The sequence below is a fragment of the Typopeltis vanoorti genome, chromosome 20 (genome assembly GCF_054136105.1).
Source record: "Typopeltis vanoorti isolate ZY-2024b chromosome 20, IOZ_Tvanoo_1.0, whole genome shotgun sequence".
Lineage (NCBI taxonomy): Eukaryota > Metazoa > Arthropoda > Arachnida > Uropygi > Thelyphonidae > Typopeltis > Typopeltis vanoorti.
Window position 1 is genome coordinate 19919215 of NC_143568.1, and position 22150 is coordinate 19941364.

Here is a 22150-nt window from a genome sequence, read left to right on the forward strand (position 1 = left end):
TACTGAGGAAGAAAAGAAGGAATACATCCCAGAAGGTGCATGCTGATATTTCTTTTATAGGCTGATGAAGTATGGTTGTCAAAATTAATTCCATCTAACCATTCTTAAGACCACATGAGTTATTTTATAATAATCACAGTTTATTATTCAAAAATTATAACTTATTTGATACAATTACCTTTGACAAGGGGATTCAAAAAGGGTAGCTATTGTTATTGTTCAATTTGTGTGTGTGTGTAATGATGTATATGAGGGGATTTAGTCAACTTTCTGATTCCAACAGTTCAAAAATAAATTGTTTATATGAAAATTAAAAATGTATTTCACATGGGGAACAGAAAATATACCAATACATTTTTTTTTAAAATTTTAATGTAAACATTGGTATACAACAGCAAATGACAAGTACTTCAAAAATGCCACATAACATCCGAACTAGCAGAAAATGTATTTTCTTCATATGACAGGATTTTCAGAACCAAATTTTATTCAAAATACACCCCCCCCCCCAAAAAAAAAGAAAACTATACAAGATTTTCTCACTATTTTCACTAGCTAATTATTGAGAATAATCATAATGATAATATAATATTGCTTTAGCAACATGTTATTCATTGAAATTAGCCAATACAAAACAATTTGTTTCATGACTTTCAGTGAGTGATTCTGGAAAATGGGGAGATGCAACTGAAAGCCCAGCAGATGACTTTATAAATTATTTGAAATGTTGTGACATACTGTAAAGATTTATGTTTAATTTTTTTTTTAATCTATATAAAGAAACTGTGCAAGTAAAACCAAACCATTCTGTGAAGTAACTTCTAACTAGGATTATCATCAGAGACCGTATTATAAGGGAGGTTATACATCACCCACAGCAGGTGTCATAACTCCTCTTAAAGTCATTCACACAAGATGTACTCAACATTTCAACAGGTAAATTATTCCACTCTCACTCACTGACTGTGAGAGAAAAACTAGCTCACTCCTTTCTGCAAGCAAACAAATTCCATTGCTGCTCACCTTGTCCTCTCTCCACCTTCCATATAACAGAAAAATTTCATCTACCAATACACCCTTTCAAAAGTTTATAGACCTTGATCAAGGCCTTATAAAGAGGAAAAAGGACTTCATTATCCTTACATGGCAATTATCATTTCAACATTGCAATTAACCTTCAAGTCGATTTTGTAATTTTTGTTATTTGACATTTCAACTCCAAGATCCCTAGTTATCAGTTTCTCCAGACATAATTTCATAAATATAATATGCTGATGAAAATCTCAACACACCAAAGTTTACACTTACTAACTTACCACAACTTTACACTTACTAACATTGAAATTATAGCCATTATCACTTGACCACACTTCCAGCTTATTCATATTATTCTGCAAGTGCTATACATCAGTAACATTGCTGATTGCCTTGCTTATCTTTGTATCATCAGCAAACAATAAAACATCTCCTGTCAGGCCTTTCCCAATATCATTAATAGATAAGTTAAACAATTGATCCCTGTGTACACCACTGCTCACCTTAAATCTGCCAGATTCACCCCTCTCCATATATTACTTTCTGATATCTCTCCCTCAGTCACCCATTCAACTAAGTCAACAATTCATATTTCAATTCCATATTTCCCAGTTTTCATGTGGTATCATATCAAATGCCATAACGAAGTCCAAAAGTATTACAGTTTAGCCATTCTCTTTATCTTCAATTTAGCCAAGACCTCTCTTGGCTAAATTCTGATACAAAGAGCATTGAAAAGAGAGGTCTTGAAATGACTTAACAGGCAAGCTATACTTTGCAAGGAACAGCATGTGTGTTAAGTCATTTCTGTATGTAAGTTCTTACTAAGCTCTCTAAAATCTTCACTACCCCCCTCCATTTATAATTGTATTATTTTACACTCTTTTCATTCCCATAGAATCTTTCCCTAGCTGAGACTCAAACGATATGTGACTTTCAATAAGTCAAGGGCCTAGCCAGTTTGGCTGAAAATTCCTTTAGCATACATGCTGATATGCCACCTGTCCTTACTGCTAATTTCTTATGTGGGTTATTCAACCTCTAGAATCTCCTCACACACCTCTACCTCTTCATTCAATTTAGTGATAGCATCTTATGTTACACACACCAGGTACCAAAGTGAGCACTCATTATTTGTATAATCTCATCTGCTTCTGATACAAAGGTACCATCTTCATTCAATAAAGTTATTCTTCCACATTTATTCAATTTTTTTAAAATTTTTTTATTTTTTAAACGTAGTTACCACCCATGAAAGGTTATTACTACACTTATAGTACATTTGTACGGTGAGTGGCTTTTTTTTATTTTTTTTACTTGCAGCATAAAAAAAAATCTAAGAAAGCTAAACACTGTGTAAAACTAGCTAAGCAAAAGTCATGGGAGGACTTTGGCAAGAACATAGAAAATAATATATCAAGAAGGTGGCAAAATATTCTGGAGCTTGTTGAAGAAGCTTAGAAATGGAGGAAAGAGTGCTGTAAAAGGAGTTAAAGATGATAAAGGTGAAAAAAAAGATATAATAGAGTAATTACTTTGAAAAATTGCTAAATGAAACAAACAGTGATAGCACAGTGGTAAAAAAAACACTCAACAGGCATACATATCCATATTTAAAGTAGGAAAAGCCATCAAAGGCTTGAAATGTGGAAAGGCATAGATGATATTCGACCAGAAATGCTCAAGTATGGAGGTATAAAAGTCTTACAGTGGCTGCACTGCATAGTTCAGAAGGTCTGGACAGAGGGACGAATTCCCAATGATTGGAGTAGAGCTCACATAGTACCCATATATAAAAAGGGAAATAAAACTGAATATGAGAATTACAGAGGTATTTCCTTACTGAGAAACTTGCATATATCTCCTGGTAAGATATAAGCAAGTATACTTGAGAAACAGTTGAGAAGAATTGTGGAAGAAAAGCTTGGTGAAGAACAAGCTGGATTCAGGCCAAATAGAGGCTGTCAGGATCAGATCTTCACTTTATGACAAATAGTTAAGAAATCATGGGAATATAACAAAGATCTGTATTTAAGTTTTGTCGATCTGGAAAAGGCATATGACAAGTTGCCAAGTAAGAAGCTATTCAATACGCTACAGTTATATGGTGTCAATGGGGCATTATATCAAGCAATATTTAGTCTTTATTTGAGTTGTAAGTCAGCAGTTAGAACTGAAGGAAGTACAGAAAGATGGTTTAATGCTAAATCTGGTGTGAGACAAGGATGCAAGTTATTCCCTCTGTTATTCATTATCTATATGGATCACATTATGAAGGAAAGTGGTATTAAACATGATATCAAAATTGGAGATGTTAATGTCAGCTCTTTACTTTATGCGGACAATGTTATAATTCTAAATAAATCTGCTGCAAGATTTCCTGACTAAATTGAATAACTTTTGTAATAGATATGGTATGAAGTTCAGCAATAAAAAGACAAAGACAATGAAAATAGGCAGAATCGTTGAAAAAGTCAACCGCGTTGTATACGGAGAACCTGTGGAACAAGTAAAACATTTTAGCTACTTAGGCACGATTTTTAGTGAAGATGGTAAATTAAATATGGGCCTAAGGGTCAAAGCTGTATAACTGAGAAGAGATCTCCACATAGCCTTTAAAGGAATGTGGAGAACCGACCAGGGCTTCTGACCTAATGTCCAATCCTCACCTTCTCGTGCAGTATCCAGGTAGATACCTAACAGGTGGACCCTGTTAGGTATCTACCTGGATACTGAACGAACGAGGATGGGCTGGCAATTTGGGATTTAGCCGACCAAATTGTATTCTTATAGGTTAAACCACAATATTAAATGATGATACAACATGATAGAATTTCATGCCAGCTGGAGCATCGCCCGGTTAAACAAGGCCCCCTTTGTTTTCGCCAGTAAACCAGGGTCAACAGCTAAAAGTCAGCTACTGGAACAAATCCTAAAACACACCCCAATTCAATAGCAGCAGAATTGAAGGCCGGTACTATTACTATCAACATAAGAAGCCTGAATGGCAAAGAAATGGAGCTAGCTGAGGAATTAGATAAGTTCCAGATCGACATAATAGGGGTTACTGAAACAAAAAAAAATAAATAAATAAAAAAATAAAGCTGGTGAGCTCTTTCTGAGCAATAAGTACAAAATGTTACATTCAGGCAATGACAATCAAGGAAAAGGAGTAGCCATAGTATTCAACACTAAATATGAGACTAATCTTGAATGGCAGGCAGTCTCACGTAGAGTGATGTGGGCAAATATCAGAATGGGGAATTGGGCAATGAGACTTATTTGTGCCTATGGTCCCACAGAAGGTAGAAGTGGAGGAATTTTTTGAGGCTTTAGAAAAAGCAACTGACAGAATGAAAAATGAAAAGTTGGTCCTTGTTGGGGGGACCTAAATAACAGAGTATGAAATGATTGTTAGACATACAAAAATTTCTGGGAAAATTTGGAGAAAACACCAAAGCTAATAACAATGGCAAATACTTGTTGGATTTCTGCTCAGGACATGGACTGGTTATTACTAACACCATCTTCCAACATAAAAATGTGCACAAATTCACATAGAGAGAAGAGGCAAGGAATAAGAAAAGTCTCATTGACTATATTATTGTTGACAGTGATGTTTTCTCTCTGGGTGCAGGACACCAGAGTGTACAGAGGATTTGAAATTGGAAGTGATCACCATTTAGTCTTAAGCAGGATAAAACTGAATTTCATATTGAAAAGAATTACATGTAAGAAAGTTTTAAAACGAATAAAAGCTGAACAGCTCTCAGATGTGAACTGTAGACTAAAATAAACAAACATTATTCAAGAAAAAATGAAAGACTTTGAGAACAAGAATCAAACCTTGGAGATTTAGAGAAAACATTGATTGATTCTGCCAGAGAGGCATGTGGTGAGGTTGTCTGCAAGGATAGAAAAATCAGAACTCCCTGGTGGACACAGGAAGTTAAAGAGACTTCCTGTGTCCACCAGGGAATAAGAAAGCAGTGAAGGAAAAGAAGAAAGCATATCAAAAGGTCCTGGCAAATAAGTCAGCATATGCTCTTAGAGAATACAGAGACAAATGTAAGAAATCTAAACACTGTTTAAAACTAGGTAAACAAAAGTCATGGGAAGACTTTGGTAAGAACATAGAAAATAAATATCAAGATGGTGGCAAGATATTCTGGAGGTTGTTGAAGAAGCTCAGAAATGGAGAAAAGAGTGCTGTAAAAGCAATTAGAGATGATAAAGGTGACATGAAAACAGGAGAGAAAGATATCCTTGAAGTATGGAGTAATTACTTTGAAAAACTTCTAAATGAAACAAGCAGTGATGACAGCACCGTGATCAAAAACACTGACCAGGCATGCAAATCAGGAATACATTCCATACTTGAAGTAGAAAAAGCCATCGAAAGTCTGATATGTGGAAAGGCAGCTGGAGTAGATGATATTAGACCAGAAATGCTCAAGTATGGAGGTATAAAAGTTTTACAGTGACTACACTGCATAATTCAGAGGGCCTGGATAGACAAATTCCAGATGACTGGAACAGAGCCCTCATAGTACCCATATATAAAAAGGGAAATAAAACTGATTGTGAGAATTACAGAGGTATTTCCCTACTGAGTGTTCCTGGTAAGATTTATGCCAGTATACTTGGTAGAAACGGGTGAGAAGGATTGTGGAAGAGAAGCTTCGTGAGGAACAAGCTGGATTCAGGCCAAATAGAGGCTGTCAGGATCAGATATTCACTTTATGCAAATAGTTGAAAAGTCATGGGAATATAACAAAGATCTGTACTTAAGTTTTGTAGATCTAGAAAAGGCATATGACAATGTGCCAAGAGAGAAGCTATTCAATATGCTACAGTTATATGGTGTCAATGGGGCATTATATCAAGAAATACTTAGTCTTTATTTGACTTGTAAGTCAGCAGTTAGAATTGAAGGAAGTACAGGAAGATGGTTTAATGTTAAATCTGGTATCAGACAAGGATGTACGTTATCCCCTCTGTTATTCATTATCTATATGGATCATATTATGAAGGAAAGTGGTATTAAACATGATATCAAAATTGGAGATGTTAATATCAGCTCCTTGCTTTATGCAGATGATGTTATACTTCTAAATAAATCTGCTACAAGTCTGCAAGATTTGCTGACTTAATTGAATAACTGTTGTGATAGATATGGTATGAAGGTCAGCAATAAAACAAAGATAATAAAAATAGGCAGAAGCATTGAAAATATCAGCTGCATTGTGAATGGAGAACCTATAGAATAAGTAAAACAATTCAGCTACTTAGGTACGATTTTTTGTGAAGATGGTAAATTAAATATGGAAATAGGCAACAGAATCAACAAAGCTGGTATGGTAGGAAGTCAACTGAATAAATTTATATGGAATAAGAGAGAAATTATTCAAAACATTCATTTGCTGTATACAAGACAGTGTTCAAACCAATTGTAACTTATGGATCTGAGAGCTGGGTCAGAAGTAAAACACTTGACCAAAGACTAGAGACCGCAGATATGAGAGTCCTGAGAAAGATTGGGGTGTGAACAGATGGATCAACGGCAATATCATATTAAAAAACGAGGATATTAGGAAAGAACTTGACATTGTCAGCATCCAGGAATGCGTCAGCAGAGCTAATCTCAGGTGGTATGGTCACTTAAACAGAATTTGCGAGGAAAGATTAGCTAAACAAGTGTTTTCTGCCAGGTTGGCAGAAAAAGACTCAGAGGAAGACCAAGATATAGGTGGATTGATATGGTAAAAAGTGCCTTAGACAATAGAGAAATATAAGATCTGATAATGTTGGAGTCTTGACAAGTAACAGACTGATTTGGAGGAAAATTGTAGATAGGAAGTTAGTAATGATGTAAATTTTCATATAGTACTATCATATCCTGTATACTCCTTGAGGGTACATGGCAGGAATTTGATGATGATGAGCACATAAAATCTTTAGCTTGTACAAACAACTTCATATTCTGACTTAGTTTTCTATAAAATAAAATTATGACTAAAAAAAAAACTTAATTTAGAACAGTGAACTTTTTTAAAACTTGGACATGTGCAATTATAAAATGCTAGTAAGTAAATAATATCCGAATAAAGTTATTTCTTTGAGAACAGAAATACATGCTCAGCGAAGCATAATCAGAGAAAAAAATAACAAAATGATTCTGATTTGCTTTCCCAGGCAGATATGATATTTATGTTAAGTAAATGATTACAATGAGGGAAAATATTCTGACAGTCATCAGAAGAAGACAGATGAAATGGTTTGGACATGTGGAGGGGCTAATGGCATTCCAAAGCAAACCCTAGAAGGAATCGTTCCAGGAACAAGGGTTAGGGGCCGACCTCGATTAAAATGGACTGATAACATCAAAAAATGGACAAATTCCTCCCTTTCTCAACTGACATCAAGAACAAGAGACCGAGACGACTGGAGGAGGCTAGCAAAGAGTATCACCTACCAGCCATGAATGACCCAATGGTTCATTTAGGACTATGGGAGAAGAAGAAATGATTACAACCATTTCCTATACTACTGGTAGCCATTTATTTTTCAATAATTAAAAAAATAAAATAAAAAATATTACAGCATATTAGAAGTTTCTCTTTTGTCCTGCCATTAACAAACTATAATTTTATGATAAAAGGACTACAAACATAAACATACATTTTACGTATTTGGCCTAATAACGTCTATTTAAAATTAGAGCTAGTATGCATACTGGAGGGACTATTCGTTTTTTGGATTCAGTAGCTCTTGTTCTGAGATGCAGTATAAACACAAGTTAATCCAGTTTCATGTTACCTTAAATGTGAAGGATTATCATACTACCTCACAGAGGAGAAAAGCAATGACTTGCACTAGTTATTCAGGTTTTTTCAACTTTATCATATACTTCACATCTACATTTTAATCAACTTGTAAATGTGACACAGCCAGTAGAATTGCTTAATGCTAATTTTCTTCATAATGGATTGTAATCAAAATGGATTATACACAACAGTGAATTAGTGACTCTCATTATAGTGAACTCATACAAACTCTCTAGAAATAGCTTCTTTTTTGAATGGATGGTTAGCAGGTTTTTTGTTATACTTAATTTCTTTTAGTTTGTTTCATTTATTTTCAACAATCTGTTGCAAAGTTTGTTACAACAGTATTTGTTATAGTTTTAATGGTAGACCAAGCTCTCATGACTCCTTGTCTTAGTATCTCCCATAATGCAAAGCACATTGGAGATACTAAGACAAGGAGAGATGAGAGCTTGGTCCACCTTTACCATGAGTTCCCTCAGTCCTGAAGATACTTCAAGTGCAAACTTTGTTTGCTTACACTTGGATAAAGGATTAAACTAAATTTATTATAGTCTAACCAAGTGGAAAAAAACTTACAACATCTTTCTCTAAATCCAGAGTAATTTAATAATAAGGTGAGACACCTTTTGGCAACTCGTATAGGTAAATATGACTTCTCCAATGCTTCCACCTTAGTATCACCACCTCTGAGTCTGGCTCCCACTGATGCTACCTCAATAAAGGACAAATATTAATAACAGCTGAAATGAAGTTTATGAAAAAACTGCAAAGTATACTCTGTTTGATCACAAAAGAAATTATGGAAGAATTAAACCAGGAATCAGTAATAGAAAAAATATAAACATAAATGGATGTCCGCAAGGAGATGTGCTTTGCATTATGGGAGATACTAGGACAAGGATGAGCACTTGGTCCACCTTTACCACGAGTTGCCTCAGTCCTGAGGATACTTCAGGCACAAACTTTGTTTGCTTACACTTGGATAAAGGATTAAACAAAATTTATTATAGTCTAACCAATTGGGGGAAAACTTCCAATAAGCTAGAAAGCAACATGCTCTCTAGCTTATTATCTCACATAAACTAGAACAGTACAGATGGCGGTGGCCAATAAGAACTGAAATTACTGCTTGGAGTTATAAAGTAAGGGTTTGTTTGCTGGAAATCTTGAAAAATTTAAGTGGACTGAATGTGTGCCATCCAAATCACAAATGTACTTGGAATTTTTATGCCACCATTATTGTTAATAATGGCTATAGCTAAAATACCATCAATAAACCTCTTAATAAAACTTAATCAAAAAATGCATATAATACAGATTGCAGTAAAACCATAGCAATCCCACATATTAAAAGGTCATCATCAACGTGCCTATCAAGGATTTAAGCGCCTAGTTCAAGCCTTAGAAGTATCATTGAATCTTTTAAGAGGACGGTTTTCTTTCTGTTTTCATTCTTTGAACATGTTCCAGCCATTTATGTTTCTTCTTCATGTAGCTTCCTCAGTGAGAGGGACCATGTCCTTCCAGTTCTCTCTGTTGGTGGCTTTCCTTTTTGTTTCTGCATAGCCATGTGATCCTGTCCATGATCTTATATCTTCAAGCCATGTCCTTCGTTTTTTGCCTCTTGATCCTCTTCCCATAATTTTTCCTTATCTAAAACGGTTAGTATCCTCTGTCCTGCTGAACCTCTCTACATGTCCTGTCAATCTCATCTTTCTCTAGATCATTTCCTGTAATAAAGATCTCTGTGTTCTCATTCTCTGTAGGACATCCGTATTTGTCACATGTTCTGTCCATGGGATTTTCAGAGATCTCCTATAGCACCACATTTCAAAGGCCATTATCTGTTGCCTTACTCTCTTCTTGAATATCCAGGTCTCACTTCCATATGTGAAATTTGGCCACACTAATGTTCTTATCATTCTTTTCTTTGTCTCGATACTCACAGAACTTCTGAGCAGATCTTTATTTTTCCAGAATGCATGTTTAGATATGGCTGTTCTTATTTTTATTTCTTTATCTTGCTTTCCATCTGCAGTAAAGTAGGTGCCTAAATATTTGTATTCTGTTGTATGTTCAATTTTCATATTGTTTATGAATATTTCTGGCTCGGATCTGCTTTCTTTTGAGATTTTCATAAATTTTTTGCGTTTATATCTAATCCGAATTCTTTACCTTCTTCAATTAGTAGCTGCAGTAATTTGATTAATTTGTTTCTGTTTTCTGCTATTAGAATGGTATCATCAGCATATCTAAGATTGTTGTATTTTATACCATTGATACTAATTCCTATTTTTTGTTTTTCAATCTTTTTCATCACTGTCTCACTATAGATATTAAATAGATTTGGTGAAATGATACAACCTTTTCTAACTCCTCTTTTTATTTTCACTACAGAAGTCTCATTGTTAAACAACTGCATTTTCTGTTTGGTATAAATCATTTTTATAATCTTAAGTACATGATCGTCTATGTCTAATTTATCTAATATATTGAACATTTTATTATGTTTTATCAGTCAAAAGCCTTCTGAAAGTCTATGAAGCATATGTAAATGCTTCATATTTCTTTCAATTGATCTTTCTATTACTATTTTTAGTTCCAGGATAGCATTAATGGTTTCCATTCCTCTTCTGAAGCCTTTTTGTTGTTCACTCAATTCACCGCTTATGGCTCTTTCAATTTATTTGTTAACAACGGTTAAAATAATTTTAGATGCATGGGATATCAGGCTCACAGTTCTATATTTTGTGCATTATGCTTCTTTGGAATTGGTATGCAGATAGATGTTGTAAAAACTTCAGGTAATTGTATTGTTTTATAGATGTCCTGAATGGATTCCACTAAATAGTTATTATTGCCAGTCAAAGCTTTCAACAGCTCAGCCGGAATATCGAGGGATTTATTATTAGGAAGATTCTTGATGGGCGTTCTACCTCCTTTCTTCCTGATGGGTAGAGTGGTATCTGTTGTTACGTTTAACTTAAGGTGTCGTGAATCATCTAACATATTACCATTATCATCATCATCATAGAGGTCTAATAAGTAATCCACCCATCTTCCATTTATCTTCTTTTCCTTATCAATGAGTACATTTCTATCTTTGTCCTTGACTGTGTACGTTTTGCTTTTCCATTAAGTTCTTTCACTTTCAGGATTGCTTCTCTGGTTTTGTTCCTATTTTGTAATTCTTCTATCTCAGTGCACTGCCTATTTATCCAGTTTTATTTCAATCTTTTACATAACTGTTTGATTCTTTTATCCAAAATTTTATATCTTAACCTTTCTTCTTCATTTGCTCCTCTTTTCCATGTTCTTCTTTTATCAATAAGGTTGATTACCTCTTGAGTTATTCATGGTTTTTTCTTTCTTTCTTCTTGTTTACTGATGATGGTTTTTAGCAGATATTATGATAGCTGCTTGTAGTCTATTCCACTGAGAGGGTTCTTTTTTTGCAACTGTGCAGACAGCAGTTCTGAAAAATATAAACATTTATGTTTATATTTTTTAATTTGTTTATATTACTGATTCCTGGTTTAATTCTTGCATAATTTCTTCGTTTCTTTTGTGATCAAACAGAGTATACTTTGCATTTTTTCTCATAAACTTCATTTCAACTGTTATTAATCTTTGTTTATCTTTTTATTTTATTGTCCAGATTTCACTTCCATACATTAGGACTGGTAGGGCTAATGTATTGTATACTTTTAGTCTGGTTTGTTTTTGAACTAGGTTTGGTTTAAATATAGAGTTCATTACACCTGCCATTTTCAAGTATTTTGCAATTTTTAGGTTTATATCTTTTTCATTTTCATATGTGATCATACATCCTAGGTAGTTAAATGAATTCACCTGTTCTAAAATCTTGTTATCTATTACTATTTTAGTTCTTACTATATCTTGTCCTTCAAAGGCCATAGTTTTTTGATTTTTCTGTTGATATTATCATATCTCATTTAGATTTAAAATAGCTTTCTGTAAGTTATCATCAGAATTTGTTCTGAAGATAACTTTCTCCAACTGTGAAGTTCACAGTAGGAGAAAGTTTCATACCTTGATGGAAAATTTTATTCCATTTTATTATTATTTCATTTAGGTAAATATTAAAAAGAGTTGCTGAGAGGGGACATCCCTGTCAGACTCCTTGGTTTATCTCTCTTGTATATAGCTCATGATTTAATCTTATTTGTATCTGATTATTTTCATATATACTTATAATAGCTTTTAGGATATTATTTTGTATTTGTCTTTCTTTTAATATGTTGAATAAAATGCTTCTTTTAACTTTGTCAAATGCTTTTTCAAAGTCAATAAATGAAATATGTGTTTCTAAATTGTATTCTCTTCTTATATCTATGATTAATTTTAGGCAAAAGGCTGGGTCTATACATGATTGTCCTTTTCTAAATCCATTCTGTACTAAAATAAAATTTTCAGAACATTTTATTAGTTTGTTATTTAGAATTCTGCTATATATTTTGTAACAGGAATTTAGTATACTTATACCTCTATAGTTTTTAGGGTCATCTCTACTACCTTTTTTAAAGATAGGAATCACAATTGCTTTTTTTCCATTCTATTTGGGGGTTACCAGTTGAATAATTTTATTTAAAAATAATAGGAGTCTTTCTATGAACCTTGTTCCTGCATATTTATATAGTTCTGAACCTAGCTTATCTTCTCAGGTGATTTTCCATTTCTTGTATCTTTCAGGCTGATTTCTAATTCTTCTTTTGTTATTTCCTTTTTATTTTAATTAAGTTTACCAGTTATCTTTTTTTTAAAATATTTATCCGTCCACAATTCTGTATAGAAATTCTTCTAATTTCAATTCAGTGTTTATTTTATGTTTTCTTTAGTATCTGTATTTAAGTGTTTCAAAATCTTATATACATTGGGTCTTATTTTATATAAATCATGTTCTGAATTAGAAACAAATTTTTTCCATGATTCTCTATGTCTTTTTCTGACTTCTCTTTTAGTTATGGCTCTTATTCTTTTATATTCTATTTCAGCTTCTAATCTTTTACTGCTTAACCATTTATGATAGGCTTCTTTTTTTCTTTTTGATTATTTCTTTGATTGTATCATCCCATATCTTCAGTTTTTTCCTTTTATTGAATTGTTTGGTCTTTCCATATTAAAAGGTTATCAGATAAAATAAATGGAATTCGATACCATTAGAATCTTAATGCTACTTTTAAACCACCTATAAAAAAAATATATTCAACTCCTCCAATGATCCCCGCCCACTCTGGGGTATACCATATCCATTGCACCTGTAACTTATTTTGTATTGGTGAAACTGGATGCACAATTCCTATCCATAAAAAAAAATAATAATAATAAAAAAAAAAAACCCATTAAATTTAACAATTTTGGTAAAGCAGGCCTCATAGATCATGTTCTTAACACTACACCAAGTTGATTAGAAAAGTACCTGTTCTTTATGTCATACAAAAATCCGGTATGAATGTAAATTTAAAGAAGCCGGTGAGATTTTGATCAACCATCCTAATCTTAACAATAATGGTGGCATAAAAATCTCAAGAATTTGGATGGCACACACATTCAGCCCACTTAAGTTTTTCACATTTTCCAGCACACCCTAACTTTATGACTCTAAGCAATACTTTCAACTCTTATTGGTCACTGTGAGATGCTCTTGCTCTCTAGCAATATATATATATGTATTAATATATCTCTTAATGATTTGTAACCAAATAGATAACAGGACTCTAGCTTTGATGTAGTAAGAGTTTTTTTTTTTTTTTTTTTTTGCACCAGAGGTCAGACCAGTAGTTTTAATGGTTGACGAAATTACTGCGACTTTAGAATACCATGTAGATTGTAACACAACTTATTTGTTCTTATATATGTGTATACTCCAGATGATAACTTTGATGTGAAGGTCAACGTTGACTTCTTATTTTGGTTTATATAAAACTGAAGTTTTACTATAACACAGTAGTTGTTCCCATAATTTTTTAAATAAGGAGTATGATTGCTTCTGAGTTGCTTTTCTCTCCAAGTCTTTTTTTTTTTTTTTAACTATATCTTGATAGTTTCTTCCTATTACTTTTGTTTAGCTGTTTTTATGCAGTTTTCCTACATTTTTTTCTTCTTTTTTCTGTATTCTCTAAATACATATACTGACTTCCTAGGCAGAAAGTTTCTGTATGTTTCTGAACTGTAATACCTTCTGCTTCTTTTGTCCTTCTTGAGTTCATTACAGAATGTATAATTTTTAGTATTGTAAGACAACTTCAACACATTTCCTCAGCTATACTAATGTTTTCATCCAATTTTTTTTCCACTGGTCTCTTAGTTTTTTGTTTTCAATCTCCTCCTTCCCCAATAATATCTGCAGTTTACATCTTCAAACAATTCAACCCTTTTCAAATTCTCTAATAAACTGGCCTTACCAGCATAATACTCATATTCAGCCTGTTTAGAGCTAGAGAGTGGCCACTTCTTTTACAAATCTTCTGTAACCTATTGTATTCTGAACCAGCTGGAAGATATAACTATAAACAGTAATGCAATTAATAAGAATTACTTCCCACATTTTGTTCTCTCCAATGTATTTATGCACATCATTGTGCTGAAACATGTTATGAATGACCAGATCATGCCTGGAGTGAAATCCATACTTCTACTATTTTTTCCAAATATCCTCAGAATGTAAATCTTCAATTAATTTCCTATTTGATTTATGCTTCCAAAAAATAACCCTTTTTTTCCCCCCCAACAAATACCTCAAAGTAAGATCTGCTTTTTTAAGTTCAAATTACTGATGGTGGTAGAAGCACAAATAAAACGCACTGTCCAATTTTCCCATATCATTCTGCAAATGAATGCCCATCAATCAAGGAATAGTTTCATGTTCAGTATACAATGCTGCAACCACTGCTACTCTTCCTGATCCACACTGCCCAAATAAATCATGTCAGTTATGATTTAAAAGGATTTCATCTGGTTTAAATCTTCTTCAGCTCAGTAACCTGCTTATTCTTCAGTACTACTGATGTTCATACTACATGCCTGACAAAAACAAGGAGTATTGTTTAACCATGCAATGCTAGCTAGCAAATTTTCATTCTGCTGTAATAATAATATAGTGTGTGTTTGGTTTCAGAAAATATGGAATGCAATACGGTTGGCTGCTGTCACTGTCAGCACACACTCATTCATTTAGTATCCAAGTAATTAATATTCCTACTAGCACAGTACATTAACACCTCAAGAGGATGAAACATTGAATTACCGTATATTATCACATATAATGCGAAAAATTTATGGTAAAAAATACTACTTAAAGTTAGTTGTTCGCATATATGCGGATCCTAAAAAATATAACATCTTATTGACTTGCACACACGATATATACTACCTAATGCCTATGCAACCAAATCTACTTGATCCACTCGCATTCAGCGACCGAATGCGCATCGTATCTGCGCATAAAGCCAGTAATGTAAGTAGTGCTAATGATAGAGCACAGTTAGGTATATCGTTTTAACCACAGTTCATTTTAAATATTATTCGTTAAACAAACCTAGCCTGAAAATGAGCCAACAGAAACATAAACTTCATCTTTTAAATTGCATGTCGTGCAGTTTGCAGAAGAACATAATAACAGTGTTGCTATGAGAGAATTTGGTGTAGCAGAGAGTAATATTAGACTTTGGCATAAGCAAAAAGACAGTCTTGAAAAAATCCCCAAAACGAAACATGCCCATCGTGGAGTTGTAGCATCCTTTCCAGAACTCGAAGAAGAGCTAAATGAATGGATTTTGACGCAACAACAAGATGGCATTGTAGTAACAAGAAATGCAATTCGTTTTCGAGCTCTACAACTCAAGAATGGCAAATTCAAGGACACACCAGGTATTTCATCTTTTCTTGCTTCGCCTGGGTGGTGCAACATGTTGATTTATGGAACACAAAGCATTAACATTATGACACCGAACAAAAATTGTGCAGAAGTTACCAAAGCAGCTTGAAGAAAAAGTGCAGTCCTTCCATAAATTTATCATAAAATTACGGAAGTGTCACAGATATGAACTTTCCCAAATTGGGATGCCTGGGAATCGAACAGTCAACTCAGTTAATGAAAAAGGTGTCTTCATAAAAACAACAGGACATGAAAAAACACATTTTACCGTTGTTCTAGCATGCATGTCAGACGGAACCAAATTAAAGCCGACAGTAATATTTAAAAGGAAGAAAATTTCGAAGCATATGAAATTTCCACCAGGTGTAACTGTTCGTGCCAACCAGAAAGGTTGGATGGATGGATGAAGGTGTACAACTGTGGCTGGATCAAGTATGGAACATATGTCCAGGTAGCTTGTTACGTCAATACAAAGTATGCTATTCTGGGATATGTTCCAGGCGCATTTAACTGAGGCAAGCAAAGAAAAAGCACAGTGGCTACGTACAGACCTAGCAGTCATACTGGGTGGTCTAACTTCCATTTTGCAGCCGCTTGATGTCAGCTTGAATAAGCCATTTAAAGATCACTTATGTGAAAAATGGAGAGAATGGATGTCATCTGGTTTGGTGAAGATGACAAAGGGTAGGAATTTTCAGAAGCCTGAGATCACCCTAGTCACCAGCTGGGTTAAAGAAGCATGGGATTCGATACTATCTGAAATGATTCAACGCTCATTTCTTAAATGTGGAATAAGTAATTCAATGGATGGATCCAAAGATCATGTCATATACGAAAGTGAGGATGACGCACAACAAAATGGAGAGTATGAAGATGATGATGACAACTGCTACACTGATGAAGCAATCCCTACAGATGAATTTATAAATGAAATGTTTGATGACTCAAAAGATGAAGAATTTAAAGGATTTTGACATTTTGTTTTAAAATAAATATTTCTTTTGTTAATTCGTATTGTATTATTTATAATGTTATGGAACAAGATTAACAGATCGCATTATACATGGACGTGGCATTTTAGAACTAGTTTTCAAACAAAATTTCTAGTTCGCATTATACGTGGATCACATTATTATAGGCAAAAATATATGGTAGGTCTTGTCAATTCTCCACATTCTTGGATATGTAAAGGTTTCCAATCAGCATCCATTGCCCATTTGACCATTAATGGATAAGCCAATGTTTTTGTAATAAATAGATTAATTCCATTATATTACTGACGAAATGGCTAAATGATTTCTCTCAGTTTCTGATTATACTGGTGTTGACATCATTTTAAAATCAAATATCAAAACATACATACCTACATATATATGTATATATAAATTACCTTATTATCCTCTGAGGCTGAAGACTGACCACCAGGTTTTATGGTCTCACATGCAATACATTTTGCACATTCAGCTTTATTATTTATCATACACGTGGGACAAGACCAGCTTCCAACTGGTGGTTTAAATCTATCTCCAAAGCCAAAGTCTGAGGGAAAAAAAAAAAAAAGAAAAAAAAAACACAATTAAGTTATCTATTACACTGCCAAGTAGTTTTTACAAGTATATTCAAATATTCCAACAGTAAAACCAAAATCTAAATTAAGGCTTAACTAGCCTCAGTTATTACGTAATTCAAAACCTTCTTGAAATGATGAAAACAATAAAAACAAAGACTATTATCAATTCCACATGCAGAACTAAACTAAGTAACACTCTACAGGATGTTTATTTATCATGCATGCATATTAGTAATTATTTTAAGTCCAGATTTGTACTTCCTTTCCAGTCAGCAGAGGTGGCAGTCTGCCCAAATGACAATAAAATATCACTTCAACCCAACAAGTAACCACATTTGTAATCTCATTAAAAATGACCATAAATAAAAGTTACACAGACACTGTACCAAAACATTACAGACATCTCCATGCTAATCACAATTCATCAGCAATATACAACTTACAATAGCTAAATACAGGTGTCAGATTGCCTGCTTTACCATTACCATATAAAAATAAACATGCATACTGTTTGTAATGAGCAAAGGTTGTGACCACACTGATTTCGAAAACTGAATGATGTGGGAACCAAACAGGTCAATGGTATCTTGGAAATTACAGACATCTCTGTGCTAATCACAATTCATCAGCAACATACAACTTACAATATGTGAAAACAGTCAACAGTGTGACAAATAATAGCCATATATAGCTGTCAGATTGCCTGGTTTACCATTATCATGCAGAAATGAACATACATACTGTGTGTAATAATGAGCAAATTTGTGACCGCACTGATTTTGAAAATTGGACGATAGTGAGAACTAGACAGATCAATCTTGGAAGTCACTGACATGAGTATTACGAGAATGGTATGATAAAAAGAAATAAGATGAGGCCACACAGCCAAAAATAGCTAATTTATGTAAAAAATCAGAAATGGCTGCAGGGTAAAACCAGAAACTACACAAAAAAAAAAAAGCAGCTGCATAACAAACACATTATATATATATATATATAAGGAGTAGGATTCTTCCTGACAAGGACCAGAAAGGAGTGATAAAGAATCCATGTAACTGGAAGAGCCAGGGTATGTCAGCAATAACACATATTCAGAATACCCGATTACATTAATGCATGATATTCTGGTGCACAATTAATCTTAATATTGTCGGCAAAGAAGTACATCCATTCATGCTGACCATTGATTCTATTGTCATGAACAAGGACAACAACAACAACAAAAAATAAAACTGCCATGAAATCATAGGGCAGATATCATCCAGGAATGGTTACAGAAATATAACAACTTTATCTTAATGGACCAACCCCTTCCATATACACATTTGTCACTGATCTCAATCCAAATGAGCATCTCAGTATGTGATGGAACAAGATGTTTGCAACATGGAACGCCCCCCCCCCCCACCCAGAAATCTAACGACTGCAGGAATTCAGTGTCCTGTGTGCGTGCGCACATTCTGAAACCACCCTAAACATACTGAGACAATTCTTAAGATTCATGAAGGATAAACATTATTAGGCATGTAACTATAACAAGCTCCACTCAGAATTTATAATGTTTTTTTTTCTTTTTAATTTTCTACATTCGCAAACAAATGTCTGAAAAGCAATAGTAATGACCATTTACAATGCCATCATTAAGTAATAATGACCATTGTGATTTTCATATGTTGCAAGAGCAAGTGATTGAGAACCATATATACACGTAGTTTGTAGGAAAGTATAAACACTATGATGAGAATACAGTATGTAGAATACCTCTTGAGCTTAGTTAAACTATAAATATAAAATTAGCCCATTGCCTGCCATTGGACTAATGTGTAAATTTGCCATCAACACAATACTGTTCATACATTCTCTTCAAAAAGGGAGCAGTCATCTGATCAAAAGGAAGGGAGCAGTCATCTGATCAAAAGCAAGCGGCATCAATACAGATACCATAAACCAGTCAAACATGCCAAAATGTTATATATATTTTCTCTTCAAAAATATATAATTCCTGTTATAATCATCATCATCAAATTCCTGCTATGTATCCTCAAGGAGTGTACAGAATACGATAGCACTACATGAAAATTTTACACCATTACTAACTTCCTACCTACAATTTTCCTCCAAATCAGTCTGTTACTTGTCAAGACTCCAACATTATCAGATCTTATATTTCTATCGTCTAAGGCACTTTGTACCGTATCAATCCACCTATATCTTGGTCTTCCTCTGGGTCGTTTTCCTGCCAACCTAGCAGAGAACACTTGTTTGGCTAATATTTCCTCACCCATTCTGTTTAAGTGACTATACCACCTGAGATTAGCTCTGCTAACGCATTCCTGGATGCTGACAATGTCAAGTTCTTTCCTAATATCCTCGTTTTTAATATGATATTGCTAATGATGCCATTTGTTCATGCCTCTAATCTTTCTCAGGACCATCATATCTGCGGTCTCTAGTCTTTGGTCAAGTGTTTTACTTATAACCAATCTCTCAGATCCATAAGTTAAAACTGGTTTGAACACTGTCTTGTATACAGCTAATTTAGTATTCCAACTAATTTCTCTCCTATTCCACATGAATTATTGCAATTGACTTCCTACCATACCAGCTTTGTTGATTCTGTTGTCTATTTCCATATTTAATTTACCATCTTCATTAAAAATCGTGCCCAAGTAGCTGAAATGTTTTACTTGTTCCACAGGTTCTCTGTTTCAAGAACGATTTTCAACGATTTTCAAAAACATTTTCAACGATTCTACCTATTTTCATTGTCTTTGACTTTTTATTGCTGACCTTCATACCATATCTATTACAACAGTTATTCAACTTAGTCAGGGAATCTTGCAGCGGATTTATTTAGAAGTATAACATCGTCCGCATAAAGCAAAGAGCTGACATTAACATCTCCAATTTTGATATCATGTTTAATAACACTTTCCTTCATAATGTGATCCATATAGATAATGAATAACAGAGGGGATAATGTACATCCTTGTCTCACATCAGATTTACCATTAAACTATCTTCTTGTACTTCCTTCAATTCTAACTGCTGACTTATAACTCAAATAGAGACTAAGTATTGCTTGATATAATGCCCCATCGACACCATATAACTGTAGCATACTGAATAGCTTCTCTCTTGGCACCTTGTCATATGCCTTTTCCAGATCGATAAAATTTAAATACAGATCTTTGTTATATTCCCATGATTTTTCAACTATCTGTCGCAAAGTGAAGATCTCATCTTGACAGCCTCTATTTAGCCTGAATCCAGCTTGTTCTTCACCAAAATTTTCTTCAACAATTCTTCTCAACCGTTTCTGAAGTATACTTGCATAAACCTTACAGGAACACTCAGTAGGGTAATACCTCTGTAATTCTCACATTCAGTTTTATTTCTCTTTTTATATATGGGTACTATGAGAGCTCTACACCAATCATCAGGAATTCGTCCCTCTGTCCAGGCATTCTGAACTATGCAGTGTAGCCACTGTAAAACTTTTATACCTCCATACTTGAGCATTTCTGGTCGAATATCATCTACTCCAGCTGCCTTTCCACATTTCAGACTTTTGACGGCTTTTTCTACTTCAAGTATGGATATGTGTTCCTGATTGCATGCCTGGTCAGTGTTTTTGATCACCATGCTGTCATCACTGCTTGTTTCATTTAGAAGTTTTTCAAAGTAATTACTCCATACTTCAAGGATATCTTTCTCTCCTGTTTTCATGTCACCTTTATCATCTCTAATTCCTTTACAGCACATTTTCCTCCATTTCTGAGCTTCTTCAACAACCTCCTGAATATCTTGAAACCTTCTTGATATTTAATTTCTATGTTCTTGCCAAAGTCCTCCCATGACTTTTGTATAGCTAGTTTTACACAGTATTTAGCTTTCTTACATTTGTCTCTGTATTCTCTAAGAGCACAAGCTGACTTATTTGTCAAGAACTTTTGATATGCTTTCTTTTTTTCCTTCACTGCCCTCCATGTCCACCATTCAGAACTCCATATCCACCAGGGAGTTCTGATTTTTCTATCCTTGCAGACAACCTCACCACATGCCTCTATGGCTGAATCAATCAGTGTTTTCTTCAGGGCTTGCCACTGAATCTCCAAAGTTTGGTTCCTGCTGTCAAACTCTTTCATTTTTTCTTGAATAATATTTGTGTATTTTAGTCTACAGTTCACATCTGAACTGTAAAAAAAAATTTCAGCTATTTAGGCACAATTTTTTAGTGAAGATGGTAAATTAAATATGGAAATAGACAACAGAATTATAAAGCTGGTATGAGATGAAGTCAGCTGAATAAATTTATATGAAATAAGAAAGAAATTAGCCAAAACACTAAATTAGATGTATATAATATAAGACTGTGTTCAAACCAATCTTAACTTATGGATCTGAGAAGTAGGTTAGAAATAACACTTGATCAAAGACTGGAGACCTCTGATAGGTCTGAGAAAGATTAGTGGAGTGAACAGATGGCATCAATGGCTGTATCACATTAAAAATGAGGGTATTAGGAAAGAACATTCCATTGTTAACATTCAAGAATATGTTAAACCAAACTAATCTTAGGTGGTATGGTCACAAACAGAATGGGAGAGGAAAGATTAGCAAAACAAGTTCTCTTTGCCAGTTGGCAGGTCTTTTTCACAAATAACAGATTAATCTGTTATCTGTCAAGATTCTGATATTATCTTGGAGGAAAATTGTTGACTAGAAGTTAATAATAGGATAACTTTTTGTTTTAATACTATCATTATCTTGTTACTATAACAATTACACCCACTGAAGGCACATATTAAGAATTTG

At 33.9% G+C, this 22150-nt stretch overlaps 1 protein-coding gene across 1 annotated transcript in view; it reads right to left on the reverse strand.

The window, feature by feature from the left end:
- LOC150095268 (uncharacterized) overlaps positions 1-22150 on the reverse strand; it is a 302954-nt gene that overhangs the window by 80553 nt on the left and 200251 nt on the right. The window contains exon 15 of the mRNA XM_090410345.1: positions 17153-17301. Coding sequence (XP_090266471.1) covers positions 17153-17301 — 149 coding nt within the window. The remainder of the gene's footprint in view (positions 1-17152; positions 17302-22150) is intronic.